The sequence below is a fragment of the Dendrobium catenatum genome, unplaced genomic scaffold (genome assembly GCF_001605985.2).
Source record: "Dendrobium catenatum unplaced genomic scaffold, ASM160598v2 fragScaff_scaffold_156, whole genome shotgun sequence".
In the NCBI taxonomy this organism is placed as follows: Eukaryota; Viridiplantae; Streptophyta; class Magnoliopsida; order Asparagales; family Orchidaceae; genus Dendrobium; species Dendrobium catenatum.
In genome coordinates, this window is record NW_021318618.1 from 1,321,544 (window position 1) to 1,341,722 (window position 20,179).

The 20,179-nt window shown below is 34.3% G+C and overlaps 1 protein-coding gene across 5 annotated transcripts in view; it reads right to left on the reverse strand.

The window, feature by feature from the left end:
- The window catches only part of LOC110108471 (CTP synthase 1-like), a 40,998-nt gene extending 33,025 nt beyond the window's left edge, over window positions 1-7,973 (reverse strand). For 4 of the 5 annotated variants that reach the window (XM_028691710.1, XM_028691706.1, XM_028691712.1 and 1 more), the window contains exons 1-2: window positions 7,715-7,973; window positions 1,733-1,812 (exon numbers count right to left, since the gene is read on the reverse strand). In XM_028691710.1, coding sequence (XP_028547543.1) covers window positions 1,733-1,812; window positions 7,715-7,832 — 198 coding nt within the window. In that variant the 5' untranslated portion in view covers window positions 7,833-7,973. The remainder of the gene's footprint in view (window positions 1-1,732; window positions 1,813-7,714) is intronic. The other variant, XM_020839135.2, reaches the window with a different exon arrangement.
- Window positions 7,974-20,179: the final 12,206 nt, after the last annotated feature.

A 20,179-nucleotide genomic window follows, 5' to 3' on the forward strand; every position in this document is an offset into this window, starting at 1 on the left:
AATCATGCCCTCTCTTCACAAATTCAGCACCTCTTCTTTCGTAGCCAATGCTCATCTCATCCCTAGAAAGTGGTTCTAGAGGAGACATTTCGTCTTCATCTTCCAAGATCTCCACTTCTGGATTTTCCCTTCCCCTAAACGTGTTAGGGTTCCCACCTCTTCCATGGCTGCCGATAATTTCCTTTGCTTCCGATGTCGCCGGATTGGGTTAAACTTCTAGCAATTTCTTCAATATATCTTCCACCACAACGAACTTTTCCTCCATCCTTTCATTGAAGGATGTGATATGATTTTAAAATCAGAAATTTTTTCCTCAAAATCTAATTTGAGTTGCCCAAGTTCTTCCTCCAAGACTTCAACCTCCTTCTGACCATTGATATCCCTTAGATCGACGTGCTCTGATACCAAATTGATATAAAACAGCCCAAACTAATGGAAAATAAAGCATAATTTCACTGAAATTCTATTGTAAACAACAATTTTTGCCAAAACAGTAGGAAAATCAAGGAGAAAACACTTGAAATTCAATAGTAGAAGAAAAGGACACAACCCGATACAATGAATCTTCAATTCGAGAGGAAGATTCAACTCTCCAAATCTCTAGCCAAAGACTAGAGCCCAAAACCAACACCAAGATCCCAAATTCAGATTCAAATTCAAGATGAAAACCTAACCCTAGCAAGAAAAAGATTATTTAAAGTAAATGGACAATTCATTAATCCCCAAACAGCCCCTAATTTGAATTTTCCCTCCTAATCCAAGCCTTCATTATTGTATGGGTCCCACTCATGTTGATGCCCAAGCCAGGCTTCCGACTCCCCCCCCCCCCCTTCCCCCCCCCCCCATTTCCGCCTTCTGTAGACCTGAACCGGTTCAGCCGGCCCAAGGGCCAATCTAACATGTCTCCATCTGCTCCACCAACACCTCTAGCTGCGACACCACCGCCCTCTCTCAAACCATAAAATAAATCGACTAATGTGTTATTCAATAAAAATAAAAATAAACTAACATATGTTTAACATATCAAACAAATTTTTATTTCATCTCAAACATAAATAAAATAAAATAACTAAAACAAAAAGAATAAAATGCGATCCCAAACAGCCCTAATGGTTTGTCCCTCACTCGTGAGCATAAGCTTTCTTGTAATTGATTTGACCAATGGTGTGTTAGGCCCAGCTTTTTCCCCTCTTTGGTTCACCCTTTCTTAGCTATGATCTAATTGTTCATGCATATGAGTCTTATGCAGGCACCACGTGGTTAAGCGGGCTCTTGGTGTACATTTGATGGTGTTTAAGAAATTTATTTTAGGGGTTTTGATGGATGATATTGGAGCTATCTCGAGAGGGAAAAATTGGAAGATTCTTAAAAGCATGCACGAGTTTTAGGTGAGGCTCAAATAAGATAGTTAAAAATATATTGATGTAATCATAATGTCCTCACCCCTTTGATTCACATTTCCAAAGTGTGGATGGAGAAGCTTAGATTTGGTTGTGAAATTAAAAAATTATAAACCAGTTAATTAAAGAATGAAAAATTAAGATTGAACTGCCCAAAAGCAAAGTTGTGAGAAAAAATATCATAATTCATGAAGAAAATTGAAAACCGTCTTTAGTAACACACAAAAACTCCTCTATCATATATTTTGATCACAAGGGCAGTAGCAAGAGGATTGATGAGATGGAAAAACAAAACGTACAAATACACACAGCATCATATTATATCATGTTACCTCACCACCATCTTCCAAAACGTAGACTTCACCATGCTCAAATGGAGACATCGTTCCAGCGTCAACATTCAGGTATGGATCTGTCATATAGGCCATATAGTGTTAGCACATTGCATAAGATATCTCCCGTCCCCCACTTCCAAAGAACAACATGACATAAATAAATAGGAAAGCCAGCAAAATAACAAAAAGTTAAAGTCTTTATGCAATATTATTCACAAAACCTCTTGGAATATTAACAAATTCGATTTTATTTATAACACCATAGTAGTGTTTCCTTGGGCCAAGGTGACGATATTGTCTATTGGAATGGCAAGAAGTGCCCAACTAAGTAATTTTAAAGTTCCATTTGTACTTAGCTTCTCGATATTTGTTGGTTTTAAATAGATTTGGTGTAAGAATCATGCTCGCATTTCACTATATTTGGGTGGCTCTTAATAAAGGGTTGTAAAATTGTTGATGCTCTAATTAGGCGTAACAATCAAGGTTGTGAAAATCTAACCGGACATAAAACCAGAAGGAGAGTTTCAAGATCTAGTGGTTCAGTCAGAATTGAATCAAATGATGCAATAAATATAAAAATTATTTAAATATATAACATAATAATGATATAATAAGTATGCAATAATAAAAATTTATGAATAAAAAATAAATAAATTCATACACAAATAATATTTTATATAATTTTAATTTTAAACATATTCAATTAATCATAATATAAAAAATAATTAAAATATATATGTTAAAATATGTGCAGTGTTATGTGTATAATCTGAATGTATTGATCAATCAGGTTGTTCTATACTTTTGTTATCTCGGACCTCAAAGCTTGTCGTGTACACTGGGTGGGTTTACCCCCTGCTTGGGTTCAGGTGCAATTTTTTTCCATACAAAGCCCCAACGTTGCATACCCGAACGCCCCGACGCTGTGCTCCCGAGCCCCCATAGCTAAAAGACAGAGAAAATAGCACCGCAACGGTAGAGATATGGCGCCGCAGGCAGTGGGTCAAGATAGAGACTGAGCGTCACAGCATTGAGTGTTTGAACGATGCAGCATTGTCGAACAGAGAGTGGCGCCGCAGTGCCCCAAACTGGCGTCGCAGCGCTGCAAGACAAATTGGATGATTTTCTTTCTCGTTTTCTGAAGGGTTGCATCCCTTGAAGTTTGTTTACTTGCTTTCTCTTATATTTTCAGTTATGGAAAGTGTGAGAACAGTACATGTGAGAAGTGAAGCAATGAGGGAGTGAGAGAGAAAAGAGATTATAATGCTCTTTACGGATTTATTTTTTTATTGTTAGAAGTCTGCTGGTATTTTATTTAGAGTTATTTACATAACTATCATAAAATTCTTATGTATTTAAATATGTTAGATATTAGTCTAATTTTAGGTATATTGTATCTTAGGTGCATTTTATCTTGTTTTAGCCTATAGATAAGGGTAGCTTTGTAATGTGTAAAAAAACACAAAAGGAAATAAAATTTTAGCTCTCTTTTCTCTCCAAAAGGCTGTGAGCATTCTATCTCTCCCCCTTTCTCTCTCTGGGTGGAGCAAGAAAGCAAGATCCTTCAAGAAATCCCAACAAATTGGTATCAGAGTCTGGTGAAGGTGATCACAAGGGGTAAGAAGGTTCTTGTCCGAGAAAGAGAAGAAGGGGGGAGGAGGTCCCCACTGATACACGTAAGAAGATTGTGATTAATTGCGTGGACAGGCACGAGCTAACACTTGCAAGAACACTGACCGAAAGGCTAGAGGTTTGGCTCACGCATAGCGGCGGAATCGAGTTGGAGGCCTGAGTAGCGTGGGGTCGAGTCGCGCGTGTAGGGGGTGAAGGCATGGAAGGATCCGCGTGGGAAGACGCATGTGGGTGGATGCATGCAGGCGAGGCGAAGCGGTGCACACGGGGCGCGGGGCATGGGATTGAGCATAGGGCGCAAGGCAGAGTGCAGGGGGCAGGCACAGGGTGCGCATAGGGCGTAGGGCTCATGGTGGCACTATCGCTGGACTAGGCATGGGGCACAGGCGACATCCACATGCCAAATACGGGAGCGAGGCCTGGGGACATGGGCCAAAGGCTGCACAGGCGCATGTAGTTAGGGCATTTCTTGGACTCTGTGATTTCAAGAAGCGGATACAAAAGCAAGTGGAGCAAAGGAGGAGCTGGGCTAGTGATCAAGCAGCAGAAGATTCAAGAAAATGGAGAAGCAGTTATTGAGGAAGTCAGTAACTGTCATGTGGAGGCAATTAGCGTGGAAGTCTGGCGGGTAATTCTTTGTGGATAGCATATATCTTTTCATCTTCTTAAGAAAATCGGACCAAGATGGAAAATGTTAGATATTGGTACAATTTTAGATAGATTGTATCTTAGGTGCATCTTATCTTTTTTTTTTTCCTTCCTATAAATAAGAGTGGCTTTGTAGTATGAAAAAATGCCTAAAAGTAAATAAAATTTTAGCTCTCTTTTATGTCCAAAAGGTTGTGAGCATTCTGTCTCTCTCCCTTTCTCTCTCTAGGTGAGCAAGAAAGCAAGATTCTTCGAGAAATTCCAACAAAATATCTAACACCTAAATCTTTATATTTACTTGTATAATACTCAAGTGTCTAAATCTCATCAAAATATATACATGAACAAGTGTATTTCACTTCAAATGTATTAATTTTATCGGTACTTTTATGTGAATTAAATATAATGGTGTTATATAAATTCATAAAAATGTTGAGTTATGTATGTAAATCCCCCTTTTATTTATGACTTATTTTGGAAATTTTTACTTCAACAATCTTCCATTATTATATATGGTTTATCTCATTGGTTGGTTATGGCTTTAAATGTCTTTTGCAAGGAATATCACTACTTAGTTGGGGGTTCCCTTTGGCTTTCCCCTCTTCATCTTGCACCAGATTTTCTGTTATGGCTCAATGGTTAGGTTTGTTGGAATTTTATTTTCTCTACTAGGCTGTTTCATCTAATGAGATTGACATGGAGGTTTTTTGGTTGTTATGTATTGTGTAGCCTTTTATAAAGCATGCATCTCATCTTTTGATGAGTTGAGCTATTTAGATGCGTTTGATTGAGGACTATGATGATTTTTTTGGAAGTGTGTGGCTCAACATCTTGGATGGTATCCTCCTTTTTTTCCTTCCCAGGGAAACAAGACACTTATGATAGCACAACCATGTTGATTTCCAAGCTTCATCAATTTTGGGCCTATCTCTAGCCACCAAGTCCTGATGGCTTCTCGATCAAATGCAATGGACCTTTCTAAGTTCTCTTATCCTATTTATACTTTCATTTTCTTTTTACATTTTAATTTTGTAAAAATATCTCATTATCTTTTCCAGGAGCGCTCTAGACTTTTGGCAAAGGTGTTATTTTGTTGCAATTGTTAGAAGTGTAAAGTAAAAGAAGTATAAGTGTTTTATTTTTTTTTCTTACATCCACTTTGAAGGAAATTAATCAAATACAAAGCATTTATAGGCTAAAATGTCATTTTTGATAAATCTAGAGTTCACCCAAATTGAGCAAATCCTAAAAACATGGAAAACACATAACCCATGACCTCATCTTCCATACCCATGGCCACCACCTACTCACCCCAGGCCACCTCCCATAGTCATCCGCATCCTTGTTCACCAGTGTCTAGGGGTGTCAATATTTGACACAACCCGAAAACCCGACTCGAATCCGACCAAAAAATTCTGAGTTAGGGTTAACCAGGACCCGAAACGGGCCGGGTTCGGGTTCAACAATTCGACCCGTTTCAAAAATTAGGTTGGGTTCTGGTTTGACCCTTTGACCTAAAATTGACCCATGTTTTTATCTGAAAACCCATTTTGACCAGGGAACCCATTTTCGACCCATTTTTTACTCAAAAACTAGCAATTTTTTCATGGTCCTAGGTCATTCGGGTCGTGTCAGGTTGACCCGGACCCAAAGAGGGTCGGGTTCGGGTTGACCTAAATAGTGTTGGGTCCGTTTCGGGTTCAACCCGAACCTGAACCGTGACCCGAAATTGACACCCCTACCAGTGTCCACCATTTTTCAATGTATTTCAAATGTATCATAACAAATACAGAGAAGCATGTCAATGCATTTAATTTACATCAAACCAAATAACTCATAAATTTTTAAATTGCATGTATTAAAAAATTAGTTTCCATTCCTAAATGCATGTATTTCAATTATTTGGCATTTCTAAAATCCATGCATTTTAAAAATATCCACCAATCAAGCCTAAGTTGGGTTGTGCGCCTTGAAATTACCCTTATACACTTATTTTATTTAAATTATTTTTAGCTTAAGTTCTTAATTTCCAAATAAACAAATAAATATTTATTGACTATAGGAAAATATTCACAAATTCAAACAAATCAATCATAACTAAAAAATAAAAATAAAGAAGATTTACATATGAATAACAAAATTCTTATCTATTTATATATCTAACGCCTAAATTTTATATTAACTAACACACCACTTTTGCATCTAAATCATATGAAAGCATATACATGAAAATATATATATTATTTTAAATAAGTTACATTATAGGACAAAATCCGGCGGTAAACCGTAAAATACGACGGAAACCCTTGGTTTCCGGCGCCTTAATTTCCATCGAAATTCCGTACGCCGGTTTGGTGCGCGTCGAAAAATGTCTTCCGACATATATTAGACGCCGGAAATCTTTCCGGCGCACGTTCTGACGCATTACCGGCGCAAAATGTGTTAGAAAAACTGCGTCTTTTTCCAGATTATTCCGGCGTTATATACGCCGGAATTTACGACGCATCTATCCGTCGGAAACGTCGACGGATAAAATGTCATAAGGTGCGCCGTAACTAAAGGTACGACTTCTTTCCGGCGCCTTTCTACGACGGCGATCTAGGGTGGGCGTAACTAGGGCGACGAGCGAGAGACCGGAGATGCGAGAGAAATGACGGAATGAAATGAGCAGCCAGACTGGTCGTGTTCGTAAATCAGGCTTTCGCCGGCGGATTTTCCGGCGTCCTGGACTCCGGAAAGTTTTCCTGCGCCTTTTTCGTCGGTTCCAAATCGTTGAGTTTAAAATAGCCGACGTATTATCCGCCAGTAACTGCGCCAGACCTAATTTGCCGTAAAGTTCGCCGGTAAGAATGAAATGTCGCTAATTTCCGACGTTATCACCGGCGCATGGGACGTCGGGAAGTTTTCGTCGCAGGATGCGTCGGAAAGAACGCTGTTATTATTCATTCGCATGATGCGCCGGTACAAACGTCGTATTTACCGACGCAAAAAATTACGCCAAAACATCCGACGGTATTCGCGTGTTTTCCTGTAGTGTTAATATAGTAATATTTGTATACAATTTTTATATTTAAGTGTGATATAATTAAATATAAAGATTTTAATGTTAGATATAGAAATACAAAAGAATTTTGTGGTATGCATTTAACTCAGGGATACAAATGACTGACAAAACAAAATTACGTTTTCTAATATATATGTAGTCAATAGGCATGGGCGGATCCACCCTAGTCTTAGGGTGGGCAAATGCCCACCCTCAAATTTTTTTTTTTTAATATTTATAGGAGATTTTTTGGAATATTTTGAGTATTTTAGGCATTTTGCCCCTTCTCAAAAATATTTTTTGCCCTAATTTTATCAATCATAGGCATTTTTGTCCATCCCCACCAAAAAAAATTTTTTTGCCCACCCTGAGAAAAGAAGCTGGATCCGCCCCTGTCAATAGGAAAAAAATGCCAAAACATCATGAGCCCTAATGCAGCCCAAATTATTCAAGAATCACAAAACCACTAAAAAGATTTCTCATTTAACCGTCCTTCATAAACCAATACCCTAAAATCTCAGCCCAATGATATAAAACCATTAACCAGCTTACAAACCCTCGCAGCTCCCAAATGCAGAGCAGAGTCGGTAGACATTATTCTCCTCCAAGAATACAAAGGAAACGAATGAAGAACAATTCGAAAAGAAATGACTTACCAATCTTGATGGCGGTGATCCGAAGCCCGCAATCTTTGAGAATGAGGCCTATGCTGCTCGCCGTCACCCCCTTCCCCAGCCCGCTAACCACGCCACCTGTAACCAAAACGTACTTCATCTCCCTACTCTCAAGTCTGCTTAAATGTAAAGCAAGGAGTTCAAAACAATCCTCTATCGATTAATGGTGATCAAAAGGAACACGGAGAGACAAAGAGGAGACATGGAGCAGAGCAAGAGCTCCGGGAGATCCTGAGGACGGTCGAGCTGGGAGAGCTTAAATAGTCACTACAATGTTAAAACTACACTATTTAGCAAGGAAATACTCGACCAAGTTAGTTTTGAGCTTTCATAGTACGAACAATAATATGGAGTGAGAATATCTTATCCAGGTAGTTGATGCGGTCAATGCAATCAATTTGACTCGCTGTCTCATACAAAAATGAAAAATCTTGATTTTTTTTCTCTAAAGATGACCTAATTTTACTATAAATATATCACTTTTAAAATATTATTTTTAAATATTATATATAATATTTAAAAATTGATATATAATATTTATTATTATTTTATACATTATATTATATAATTTAAATATAGTTTAAATATTAATTTAAAGATAAAAAGTTTACAAAAATTTAAATTATATTTAAATATTATATTTAAATAAAAAAATTATCTAATACTATTAATTATATAAAAAAATAAATTTTTGTTGCATCCTGAAATATTTGTGGCAGTAGAGAGAGATGTTAGCATCTTAGCTAGCTTTGTCCGAAGATCCAACACACAAATAAATAAAAGATAGGGGTATAGCGTTCATAAGATACACCAAAAATTCTAAATGAAAAATTCTAAAAATGGAAAAACCTAGTATTAATGATTGATTACAAATTAGGTCCTTCCTTAGGGGGAATATTTTATGTAGTAAATAAGCATTATATATGGCTTGTTACATGGTAGTTGTTTCTTAAAAGAGTGTTGACATGTATGTTTAGTCAATAGGAATGTATTTAGGTGACATAAGTTGGAAGGACTGTAGTCGGCGAACAATAGCTGTCGGAAGGATCATAGGCACCAAGCAACGGTGGTTGAAAGGATAGTAATCGACAAGCAACAGTGGTCAGAGTGAACCTTAGTCGACGGGCAATGATGGTCGGAAGGACCATAGTCGGTGAGCAACGATGGTTGGAGTGGACCATAGTCGGTAGACGAAGATGGTCCAAAGGATAGTAGTCGACAAGCGATGGTGATAAGAGAGACCATAGTCGTCCAGCGATGGTGCTCGGAGTAGACCATAGTTAGCGTGCGACGTACGGTGATTGAAAGAACTGTAATCGGTGGGAGACGGTGGTCAGAAGGACCGCAGTCGACAGACGACGGGTGTTGGAACTTAGAAAGAGGCATTGCATGGATGTCAAATGGAGGTCTAACAAAAATGGTTAAGGAGAAGACTAATAGTGGTGACCATGTGGTGCGAATTCGTCGGTGATGGTGTATGGGTGGAGCTTCAGGATTCTTAAAGCCTCCACACTCTTCTCATCCCCTCCCCTCTTTTATGTGAAAAATGAAAGACTATTTAGAATTTTTTTGAGAGTGTCATGGCTAATAAATATGAAGAAGATCGAGGGAATATTGGAAGTGTTTCAATGGATGATTGATATTAAATCTCTCAATCTTGGATTGTTTATCGAGCATTTGAGTATCTTAATGATGTTATAATTCGATGATCTTAGGCTCGTAGGATTATTCTGATCGAGCTGCTCGATTTGACTATAAACATGTCATATTTGTATATCATATCGTTATCCAATTTATGGTTTGAATCTTTCAAAAGTGATTTGAGCCCTCGATTTAGATCCATTTGTGCTCGAATTGGATTGATTTTGGTGCCATTGGATTAATCTTTTTTTAGACATTTAGTCTCATGAGAAGTTTAAAAAATTGGAGTTTGGATGTTTTTATTTTTAATGCGATTTTCGTATGATTTCTGATTTGTCTGAGATTGATAGATTGAATAGATATGAATGTGAATGTTGATATGATTGCTCTGCATTATTCTTATATTGGCTATTGAATTGATTATTGATACTGAAAGACAAGTGAAAACCTGGTTGAACGTTAGCTATAGAAACCAATGTATGGATATCTACAACAGTAATATGGATTCTACAACAACAACATAGCCAGTTGTTTGTACTTGTTCAGTATTATCGTACTGACTGCATGTTTACTGTATTGACATACGGATTTACTGCTTTATTGATTTGATCGGATTTATGGATTTACTGTATCGTACGATTTCATCGATTTCATTGATTGATCATTGAGCATGGATACTATTGATTATTGACATTGATATAGATATTATAGATTTATTGATACTGCTTATAGACTCATTGATATTATTAATTCTGCATTGTATTGACTTGCTGCATTTAATTTATTGATAGGGTAGATTGAGATTTATCGTATTGCTTTTCCGATTGATTTTATTGACTAGATAGCATAGATTTGATTTGACTGATCGACGGATTCTCCTGAGATTTGACGTACTGATTGATTGAGTTTGATTTATCGGTTCTTCTATCGCTGCACCGACTATTGATTTCATCGACTATTGATTTCATCGACTATTGATTTTCGTACTACATTGACTACTGATTTGATTTTCGTTGCATAGACTCATTGACCATTGACTATTATGGATTTGACCGACTATTGATAGCAGTACCGTGCTTTAATTTCAGTTGTAGGCTTTGGTGACCTGCTGGGCTATTTAAGCTCATTATATGTGGTTGACAATTTCATGTCCGAGCAAGGCAACTTGAATGGTGTTCGATCAGAATGTCAGATGAATCCTTTCACTATTGATGCCTGGGACGTCACAAAATTATTAGCAAATAATTTAACCATGATAAATAATTTAAATTATAATTGAATAATCTGAAGCATTTAAATAATTTTGAATCTTCAAATGATTAAAATATGATGGTGGGTATAAAATAGTTCAAATAAATTACATTACAAATTTTCTTAAAAAAAAAACATGACAAATTATTTTAGTGTGAAATAAATATTTATTTCAGCGTGGGAATTTTATTGAATCTTATGCATAATTGAAATTTTCTATATGGAGGGTCAAGCGTCATGTAACTTTTGCATATCAAAATGAGCTTCTTGACAAGAGAAATCCAACAAATCTAATATTACTCAATTTTAAATAGATTAAGACATTTTAATGTTAAAAAATATCAAATAATCATGAGAATTATTATGAACTGTCAGTTGATGTTCGTAATATTATAAATGAAATGACTAGAACTCTATTTAAAAAATAATAAATAGATCATATTTCTACATATACAAAGATAAATATGTGATACATTTATCTCTATTCATCGATTGTTGACTATCGTCAACCTTCGTCATTGCACGTTCTTCTTTGTCCACGATCATATGGCATAAACATCCGCAATCATATCTCTGTCATAGCCCATCATCTGCTAAACCAATGTCCAATGTCGCTCGTCCATCATGACCTATCATCAAATGACCCAAATATCCGCAATCACTTATTCATCATCTTAGACTATCCATATCCCCACACCGCAGTCTTCAAATACACTTTACGATCATTGCAAGAAACATGCCTTATAATTCAATCCTCACAAAAAGACTTTCAGCACATTCAATAATTATCAATTTAAGCACAAATCATTATTGATTCTTCATTTGAAACAACTCATAAAATAGTAAAAAAACTGCTCCAAACAAAAACTCGAATCTTGTTTGGCTTAATAAAAGAGTGTGCCATATCAAAGAAAAACCTAAAAGGACAAAACATTTGCCAAACTGAAGTGAACAGTATTTTCTGAGTGCCAAAAAGTTCAAATTAATTTCATGTGAAATCAGCACAACTTTGGCTCTAAATTTCTTACCTTTTAAACTATTATTATAATGCTTCGTTTTGTCCTTATAAGATGACAACAGCTCTCATGTACCCCGGCGGTCTATCAGAACTAATGTACTTTGCCGACATATCCGATTGCCACTTGCCCGAACCGGAAGCCGCCGACTGTCTTCTCTTCATTGACACGTGGCAGTCCTAATCATATTGGGCCGGGGCCTCAGGGACCCACAACGCTGGCCTCTACCGACAAGACTTTGCTGTGCCAAGTGTTATCCTTCCATCATCTCTAACCGAAAATCTCATTTTTCACTCTAAAATATCGTGAAGCTACAAAATACCGTGATTTATCTCCAATCAAACTCCACTTTTCACACTTTTGCAGGTAACGGTCCTCTCTCCTTTCCCGCGCCAAGTTCGGTAGAGAGGTAAAAATGACAAAAATGAACAGTGCAACGTCAATATTGGCGTCCAACTGTTCACCCACAGTCAAATAGTGGAAAATTTATGGTTTGGCTGGAGCTGGCCAAAGACGCCATTCAAGTGATTGGAGTACGGTTGGAGATGCCCTTCCCTCTCCTATAGAGAAATATTTTGTGCGGTCATCAAATGATTGAGAGACGAATTAATCATATCATCTCCTACATAGTTAAATACAATAAAAAAATAATGTGACACATCTTTGTTCTACTTTAGATGTTGTTTGATTACCGCACACAATAATTTCTCCTCGATCTGTTAGAAGGTCAAGGTGATCTTCTTCTATTTATTTCTTTTCCATAAATACTTTAAAAATTTATAATATATTATATATATCACATTTAAGTTTTACTTATTTATTAAATTAATATTTATATATTTTTAATTATCAAATATGTGTATTTACACATATAACAATCAAATAATAAAAATTTGACAAAAAATATGAGTTAAGAGTTTATTATGAATTTTGATATTTAAAATAATTTAAAAATTAGAGATAGGAAGGCCAATGTTTTTACATAATATTCTATTTTTATAATTAAAAATTAGTTAGATTTTATCAACATTTAGGACATTTGAAGACATTCTTATGTTCATCGAAATATATATATATAATAGATGGAGAATTATAAGGATATAATACATATTAAATGCTTTATGCAGATGACTATTCTTGAAGCATTTAGGACTTTTTTTTAGGATTTATCTAGCATGTTTTTCAATTATTTTACTTTCATTCCACCACCAGAATTTTATTTGGCAGTTATTTTTTCATTATTTTTTAGGATTTTTTAGTTGTGGGAATGTATTTTTTTACAATCACATCTATTAAAACTTGGAAGATCTAAGAAACTTGTTGTCCAATTTTTTTTTTAAAAATGATATTTATAATATTTATAGCAATCTTTAAAAAACTAATTTTCTCATAATAACTTCACAACCATCTTTATAGTAAGCTAAAGACACCTGAAACAAACTCTTAAGCTTCATTGGGATAATTTCCTTTATACTTTCTAATACAAAATTTCTAAATGTTCTCCCAAACAAAGCTTTAGACTTTGTTTTGGATAGCTTTCTTGCTAATTTATTTTTAGATTGCAAACATAATTTCTTTTTTATTACTATTTTTTTATGCTTTTAAAATTTTTGTATTAAGAAACTTCTTTCTACAATAATTTTGAAATTTTTTATTTCTTTATCATAGCTTTATAGAACAGTAAGAAATTGTTTCAAATAAAGCCTCTAGTAAATCATTACATGGAAAATCACTCTATTTTTTATTAAGTTAGTTAAAATTTATAGGAAATTTAGATTAAAAAAAGGCATTAGGAAATTTACTTAGGAGATCAATAAAATAGGATAAATCATTCGGTGCGGTCACTGGACGGCGTCCAGAGGCGAATCAGGGTACGCCATGTCATTTTTTTACCGTACACCAGTGATGCGTACATGATGTCGTAACCCATATTGATTCGTCTCTGGAACGTCTAGTGACCGCACAAAATAATTTCTCATAAAATAGAGGGCTAAAATTTTCATATTAAAAAAAGAGAATTTTCCTCTATTTTTTTTTAAAATCACAACCGACTTTTAAATAGTTATATATGGATAATTATGTTATTTAATTATCTGTTGTCCGAGGTTCAGCCAATTGGGTCATGCCGACATATCGGCGTCGAGGAAAATCTTTACAGAAAATCCAACCCTGATAGCGACCGCACTTTGTGACCGTTCCTTAAGTGGTACAAATTTGGTCTATTTTTCATTTTTCCAGATTGTGAATTGACGTGTCCTATTGGTCGGTTGGTCCAAGATTTGGTCCGCAAAGTTATCTCCATAGATTGTGAAGGGAATTATCAACACGTGGATAAATTAGGCTTAGAGAAGTTAAACGTTAGTTAATTAATAGATTAACCACTAAGTATCTTGCTATTGTCAAAGTTAGTAACATGGGACTATGGATAAAGTGGGGCCCATCGGAGGAGCAATTATTTCATCCGGTGTTCGAATGCGTTCAAAGACTAATAACCACGCACCACATCACCTAAAACTCGTTATTGCTCGGTATACATTCGTACTGTTCGGTTTTTGACAGCATTTCAGAGTCTCTAATGTGCCAAATTCTTGATTATACTTAGGCTTTTGTTTATGACAATTTTATTATTGCTTTCTAAAACATTTTTTTAGTCAAAATATTTTGTTCATAAAATTTTTGAATTAAAAAATTGATTTAAAAAATAAAAAAGTTAATCAAAATGAAGCTTTAATTTAATAAAAATAGTAATATGATTGATCAAATACATTGTATTGAATATTTAGCCCTATTAAAAACATAAACAGATTTATATGTTTTTATCAAAATTAATATAATTTATTGAGTATTGTTTATTTCCCATTAGGTGGGGTTGGCTACATGAATTATTTTTCTCAATTATATCCTATTAAGACTCAATTTTTAATTTAAACCTATTTTTTTTTAAATCATTTTTAATACTATTTATTCAATTCTTTTTATAGATATGCTGGATCTAATACCTCTAATTTAGCTAATATATCATAATTTTTTTAACCAAAATGGGCTAATAGGTTCAGTTCAGGTCATTAGGTTGCTGGCATGTTCGATTTGGACTGGCCTTTTTTAGCCTATTTATTAAACGGGTCGGATTCGAGTTGACTAAGTAAAGATTGGAGCAACCACAAACCCATCCCATCAGCCTCCATTGACGCCCCTACTAACAAGGTCATCGTAAAAGAATATATATATATATTGAAAAATCGTTTGTATATCTAACTATTTTTTTAATAATTGTATTATATTTGAATCCATACAAATCAACAATCAAGTCATTATTAGAAGAGTATTTTATTAGATATTTAAGAAAATATTTGTTAAATAATAAATTAGCATTTTAATGAATATAAATAAATGAGAGGATTAAAATTCAAATTTACTTATGTAATAAGCTTTAAAAATTTATTTATTTTTTCAATTATTATCACTGAGAAAATTTACAATAAAGTTTAAATCCAATTTCCAACATTACGAACTAGAGAAGGAAATAAACAAAAATATTACCAGAGAAAATATGATACTAGTTATGGAACAATTATTACCTTCGGTGACCGGACGTAGCTCTACGTTCGGTCACCACTGAGTTACTCGGTATTTGCTCGGTATTGCTAGGTATTGCTTGGCAATAACGAGAAATACCACTGTGTGAAGAACAATACCGAGTAATACCGAGTTTTTATAAAAAAAAACTCGGTATTGCTCGGTATTGCTCAGTATTTGTCTTCGCATAATGATATTTCTCGTTATTGCTGAGCAAAATCGACAAATACATGGTTTTATGCATGCTACGTGGCGCCATCTCAGTGCCGGCCGAACGTAGCTCTACGTCCGGTCACATGACCAAATAAAAGTTCCTAGTTATGGGCCTTGTGGGCTGAAAGCCTAAGTATGGGCTCAAATCTACACTTCTTGTTTAATCTAGGCCACAATGCATATGACGGCCCTTTGTTATAATTTCACACTTTTTAAGACGCTGTCTGTTGCTTGGTATATGAAGATGGAATAAAATTTATAAGATATTGCGATACAATTTTTATTAAAATAGATTTAAAAGTTATTAAATTTATTCTAAAATTAATAAATATAGATTTTTTATATGTAGCACTAATCAATATTTTTAAAATGTATTATGATATAACTTATATAAGAATATTATGACATAATCTTTTTAAAGATGTATCTTGATTTAATTACAAATATGATAGAAATATTTCTTCAAATCCTTCTTGCACCATTCATTCTCTACTCATAAATGTTTGATGGTTGCAAAGGTATTGTAGCGTAAATGATATTAATGATGATTTTATTAAATAATAATACTTTTATTTGAATTAATTAGGATATTTCAATTATGATCACTACTTCTTATTATTATCAAATTAAAGAGATGCATTGAATAATCCTAAAGTGTACGTGAGGTGTGCTTTGCCTTTTACATGAAAGTTTAAGTAAGGGTAATATAATAACCACACTAATTATTATAATGATTATATAATAACCACACTAATTATTATTATTATGATAACAAATCCTTTTTATTAAATGCTAAAAGCTGTCTCTCTGTTTTACAATTTAAAGAGGAGGAATATTGAAGTTAGAAAGCTAATTCTATAACTTCATTGCTGATGGTGACAAGAACATTAATTTTTTTCATGCTCATACTAAGAATAAAAGTGCAGATGTTGTTAATAATCTGCTCCCCCTTTTGACAAAAAAAAAAAAAAAAAAACTAAAAATGTTATTCATAAAATCAAATTTGATTGGGGTTCCTGGATGGAGAATGAGGAGTCTATATATGCTTCTACTATTTCTCATTTCAAGAAGTTGCTTAGCATTTCTAAGGTGGTGGAGGATCTTTCCAATCCTCACTATATCCCTTCCATTAATACTAATAATGATAAATTTCAATTTGTTAATTGTTCCTAATGATTTCGAAATTCATAATTCTATTATGCAGATGAATAAGTATATATTTTGTTGTACGTGCTGATAATTTTATTGTTTTTTTTTTCTAAAAATATTGGGATATTATTAAAAATGATATCGTCTTTGCTATTAAGTGTTTTTTCAATGAGATAGTTATGCCTAAGTTTTTCTCAAGTTCCTCTTTAGTTCTTATACCTAAATGTTATAATCCGGAATGTTGGAATGATTATAGACTCATTAGTTTGTGCTCTATTTTTAACAAGCTTATCTAAAATTCTTGCAACTAGAATGAATTCTCTTCTTCTTAATATTATCTCTTCTAATTATATTAGTTTTGTTAGAGGGAGATACATTTTTGATAATGTGTTGTTTGCTCAAGAGCTCATTCACAACATTAATCATAAAATTGTTTGGCATAATATGCTGATGAAATTGGATTAAAAAAAAACATATGATAATATTAATTGGACCTTTATTTACAACATTTTGAAGCTTTTTAGTTTTAATGATAATTCTTGATATATCATCAAAAAAGTATTTTGATCGGGCACGAATCTCGATGCAAAATCAAGTTTGACTTCCAAAATTAAAATTGGGACCATTCGAACTCTGATTTCAACAAACTTATAGTCGACAGGGCTTCTTGAGAATACGAACCCAACGATACCAAATACAACACAATCCGAGCACAAACGGGTCCAAATCAAGGGTTAGAAGCGCTGTTGGAAGGTTCGAACTACAATTTGGATTACGAAACAGTTTTAAAATATAACGTGTTAATAGTCAAATCAAGCGGCTCAACGAGACGAATCTAACGAGCTCATGATCACCAAATTCTGACATCACTAAGACATTCAAATGTCCATCAAATGATCCATATATGATCTAGGGATTCAACATCGGCCGTCCATCCAACCACTCCCTATTTACCCTTGATCTCTCACCTATTTTTAGGCCATGCCACTTCAGAAATCTATAAATAGACCCCTCATGTCTCTTGAAAAGGGACCCTCAGCTAAAGAATTCAAGAAAGAGATCGGATATCTCTTTTGCCTTCTTGCTCCTCCTCGGCTACCGCCGGAGCTCTACCGGATCATCGCCTGACGTTTTGTTGCTCCATCATACCACCACTTGAGGCCCTCAACCTCGCCGGACCATTACTTGAGGTCCTCACCTTCGTCGAACCACCTAAGGGTCTTTGCCAGACCATCAACTGATGTTAGAGTCCCGCCAAGTCACTACCGAACTACTAACTAATGCCCTAACTTTCAAGTAACGCCAGATTTGACACTAGACTTCAACCATATTATTGACATTTGTAAAATGATCGCCCTCAAGGATGAGTCAGCTCACTGTACTCAACTCAAATTCTAGTGAAATCTTTTTAAGTGGGCTATGCCTCATGAATTTTCCCTTTCTAGGATTTTTCACATAGAAAATCTTGTGTTCTCTGTGTGTGTGAGCTGAATATTCGTGCAACGCTAAGATGTAGAATTAAAACTCTATCGCCACGTATATTCTAGCCCACAACAATTCTATTTCTCTCATTAGCAACATCATTGAAAATATTTGATATTTTGTTTTTTATCAATGGCTTCTAGCTGATGGCTCGCCTCTTTGGATATCTTATCAGTTGGATCTTTTGGTTAGTTATGTTGGGATGCTATGTTGGGTTTCTCTATTTGTCTCTTTTTGATAGTTCTTCTTAATTTGTTAGGTTTACTGAATTAATTAATATTTTTAGCGTAGCTTATCAATTTTGTTGTTCTGGTTAGTTGATTTGTTTATGAGTTTGTTTGTTGGTGGTTTTTTGGGCATTTTGTTGTTGGTGTTCTTTGGTCGATGGCTCGACATGTCATTATGGTTAGTTCTCACCTGCTCTTTTAGCTGACTGGAATTGGTTCTCTTTCTCTTCTAGGTGCCTGGGCGGTTGGGCCTTATATAGTTTTCCTTGTTTGGTTGTGACAAGAAGGTTTTCTTTGGTGCGTTTTGTTGAGTTATTTGTTATCTAAATTCTCATTTCTTTTTGTTCTTTTCTTGGCCTTTTTTGGTTGGCTCTATTGTTCTAATTTATTAGTATTTTTTGGGTTCTACTTTTAGTGGTTTGTTCCATCTGATTTTAGTTGGGTTTCTTGTTCATGCTCTATTTCATGCATCGGCCTCTGCCTTCTTCTGTTGATTTGGTAGTCTTTTTGTTCTTATCTCTTTCTCTATTTTGCAAGCTGCTCTAGCAGGTTTTTGCATGTTATTGCTATTTCTTTAGCGGAGTTCCATGTTGGCTCCTGCTTGGTTTATTTTTGGGTGACGGCTTCTTGCCTCCCTCTAAATGTTGTTGTTTTTTTTTTTTCTTCTTTACCTTTTGATATTGTATCTTTGTAGGGCTCATTGGCTCGTTAAGTTTTATTTTTTGATTTTGATTGTAACTCTTTGGACATTAGTAAGCGTTTGATCTCTTTAAAGACTTATAACCAAGTTATTTGAATGCATAAGTGATATATATATATATATATATTCAAAGAGTTCAAGTACCACAATTTAAAAAAATCCATATAGTAGCAATTATAATTTACTATACGTTAGATAGATTTTGAAAGCAAAAACCTTTTTTTTAATATTTAAAAGATATTTATTAAAATATGAAATTTATATTATTTTTTAATTGTATTATTCAAGTAATTTACTCATGATTTTGCTAAATATGTGTTTTTAAGCTTCAATCACCCAAATAAGTGCTTTAATTTGCACAAATGAGCCAAATATAATTTCTTTACATAAATAATTGAACTTCACTTAAATGACCCAAATATAAATGCTTTATTTAGATTTAGGCTTCATTTGGGCTGGCTTTCTTAATGCTTTTTAAAGCAGTTTTTTAATACAGAAATTTGTAATACAAGAAAATTTTTGCACTAAAAAATAGCTTTAACCAAAAACAATAAAAAAGCTGTCCCAAATAAATAAGCCTTAATTTCTTAAAGCTTTCATCAGCAATTTTTCTCAAATATTCATTTCAAATGTACTAACATACTACACTTTCAAAAATTTAAAAAAGTATATATCAAGCAAGAATTGCAAATGAAGAGAAAACTAATTAATAATTATAAAATTTTAAGAAAATATCCCAAAGGATGGCTATAGTGATAATTAACAATAATACTAATTAATAATTAACTTCCATGCATATATTTGAAGTGCTTATCCCAAAACAACATAATAAGTTACACATCTTAACATCCATCATCTGAAAATCCATGAAAAATAGTTATGATGGCCACTGCGCTGATGAGAAACGCATGCATGCATCATGCATGCATGCATGCGTTTATATACATCTTTCTTATATATTAAGACGCTCAAATAATAAATGTTCTCTTCACCTCTACCTCAATATGCATCAAACCAAATAAATAACATTTATACTAACCTTCCTTAGAAAATTTCAGCAAATCAGTCTCACAGCCAAGATATTGTAATGGGAAGAATCTCTGAGCTGAAGAGCTCATGTCCATCAGTTGCTGTGGATTACTACTATTAGCGTTGCACTTGACTTGGAAGAACTGATCAAGCTGGTTCTGGT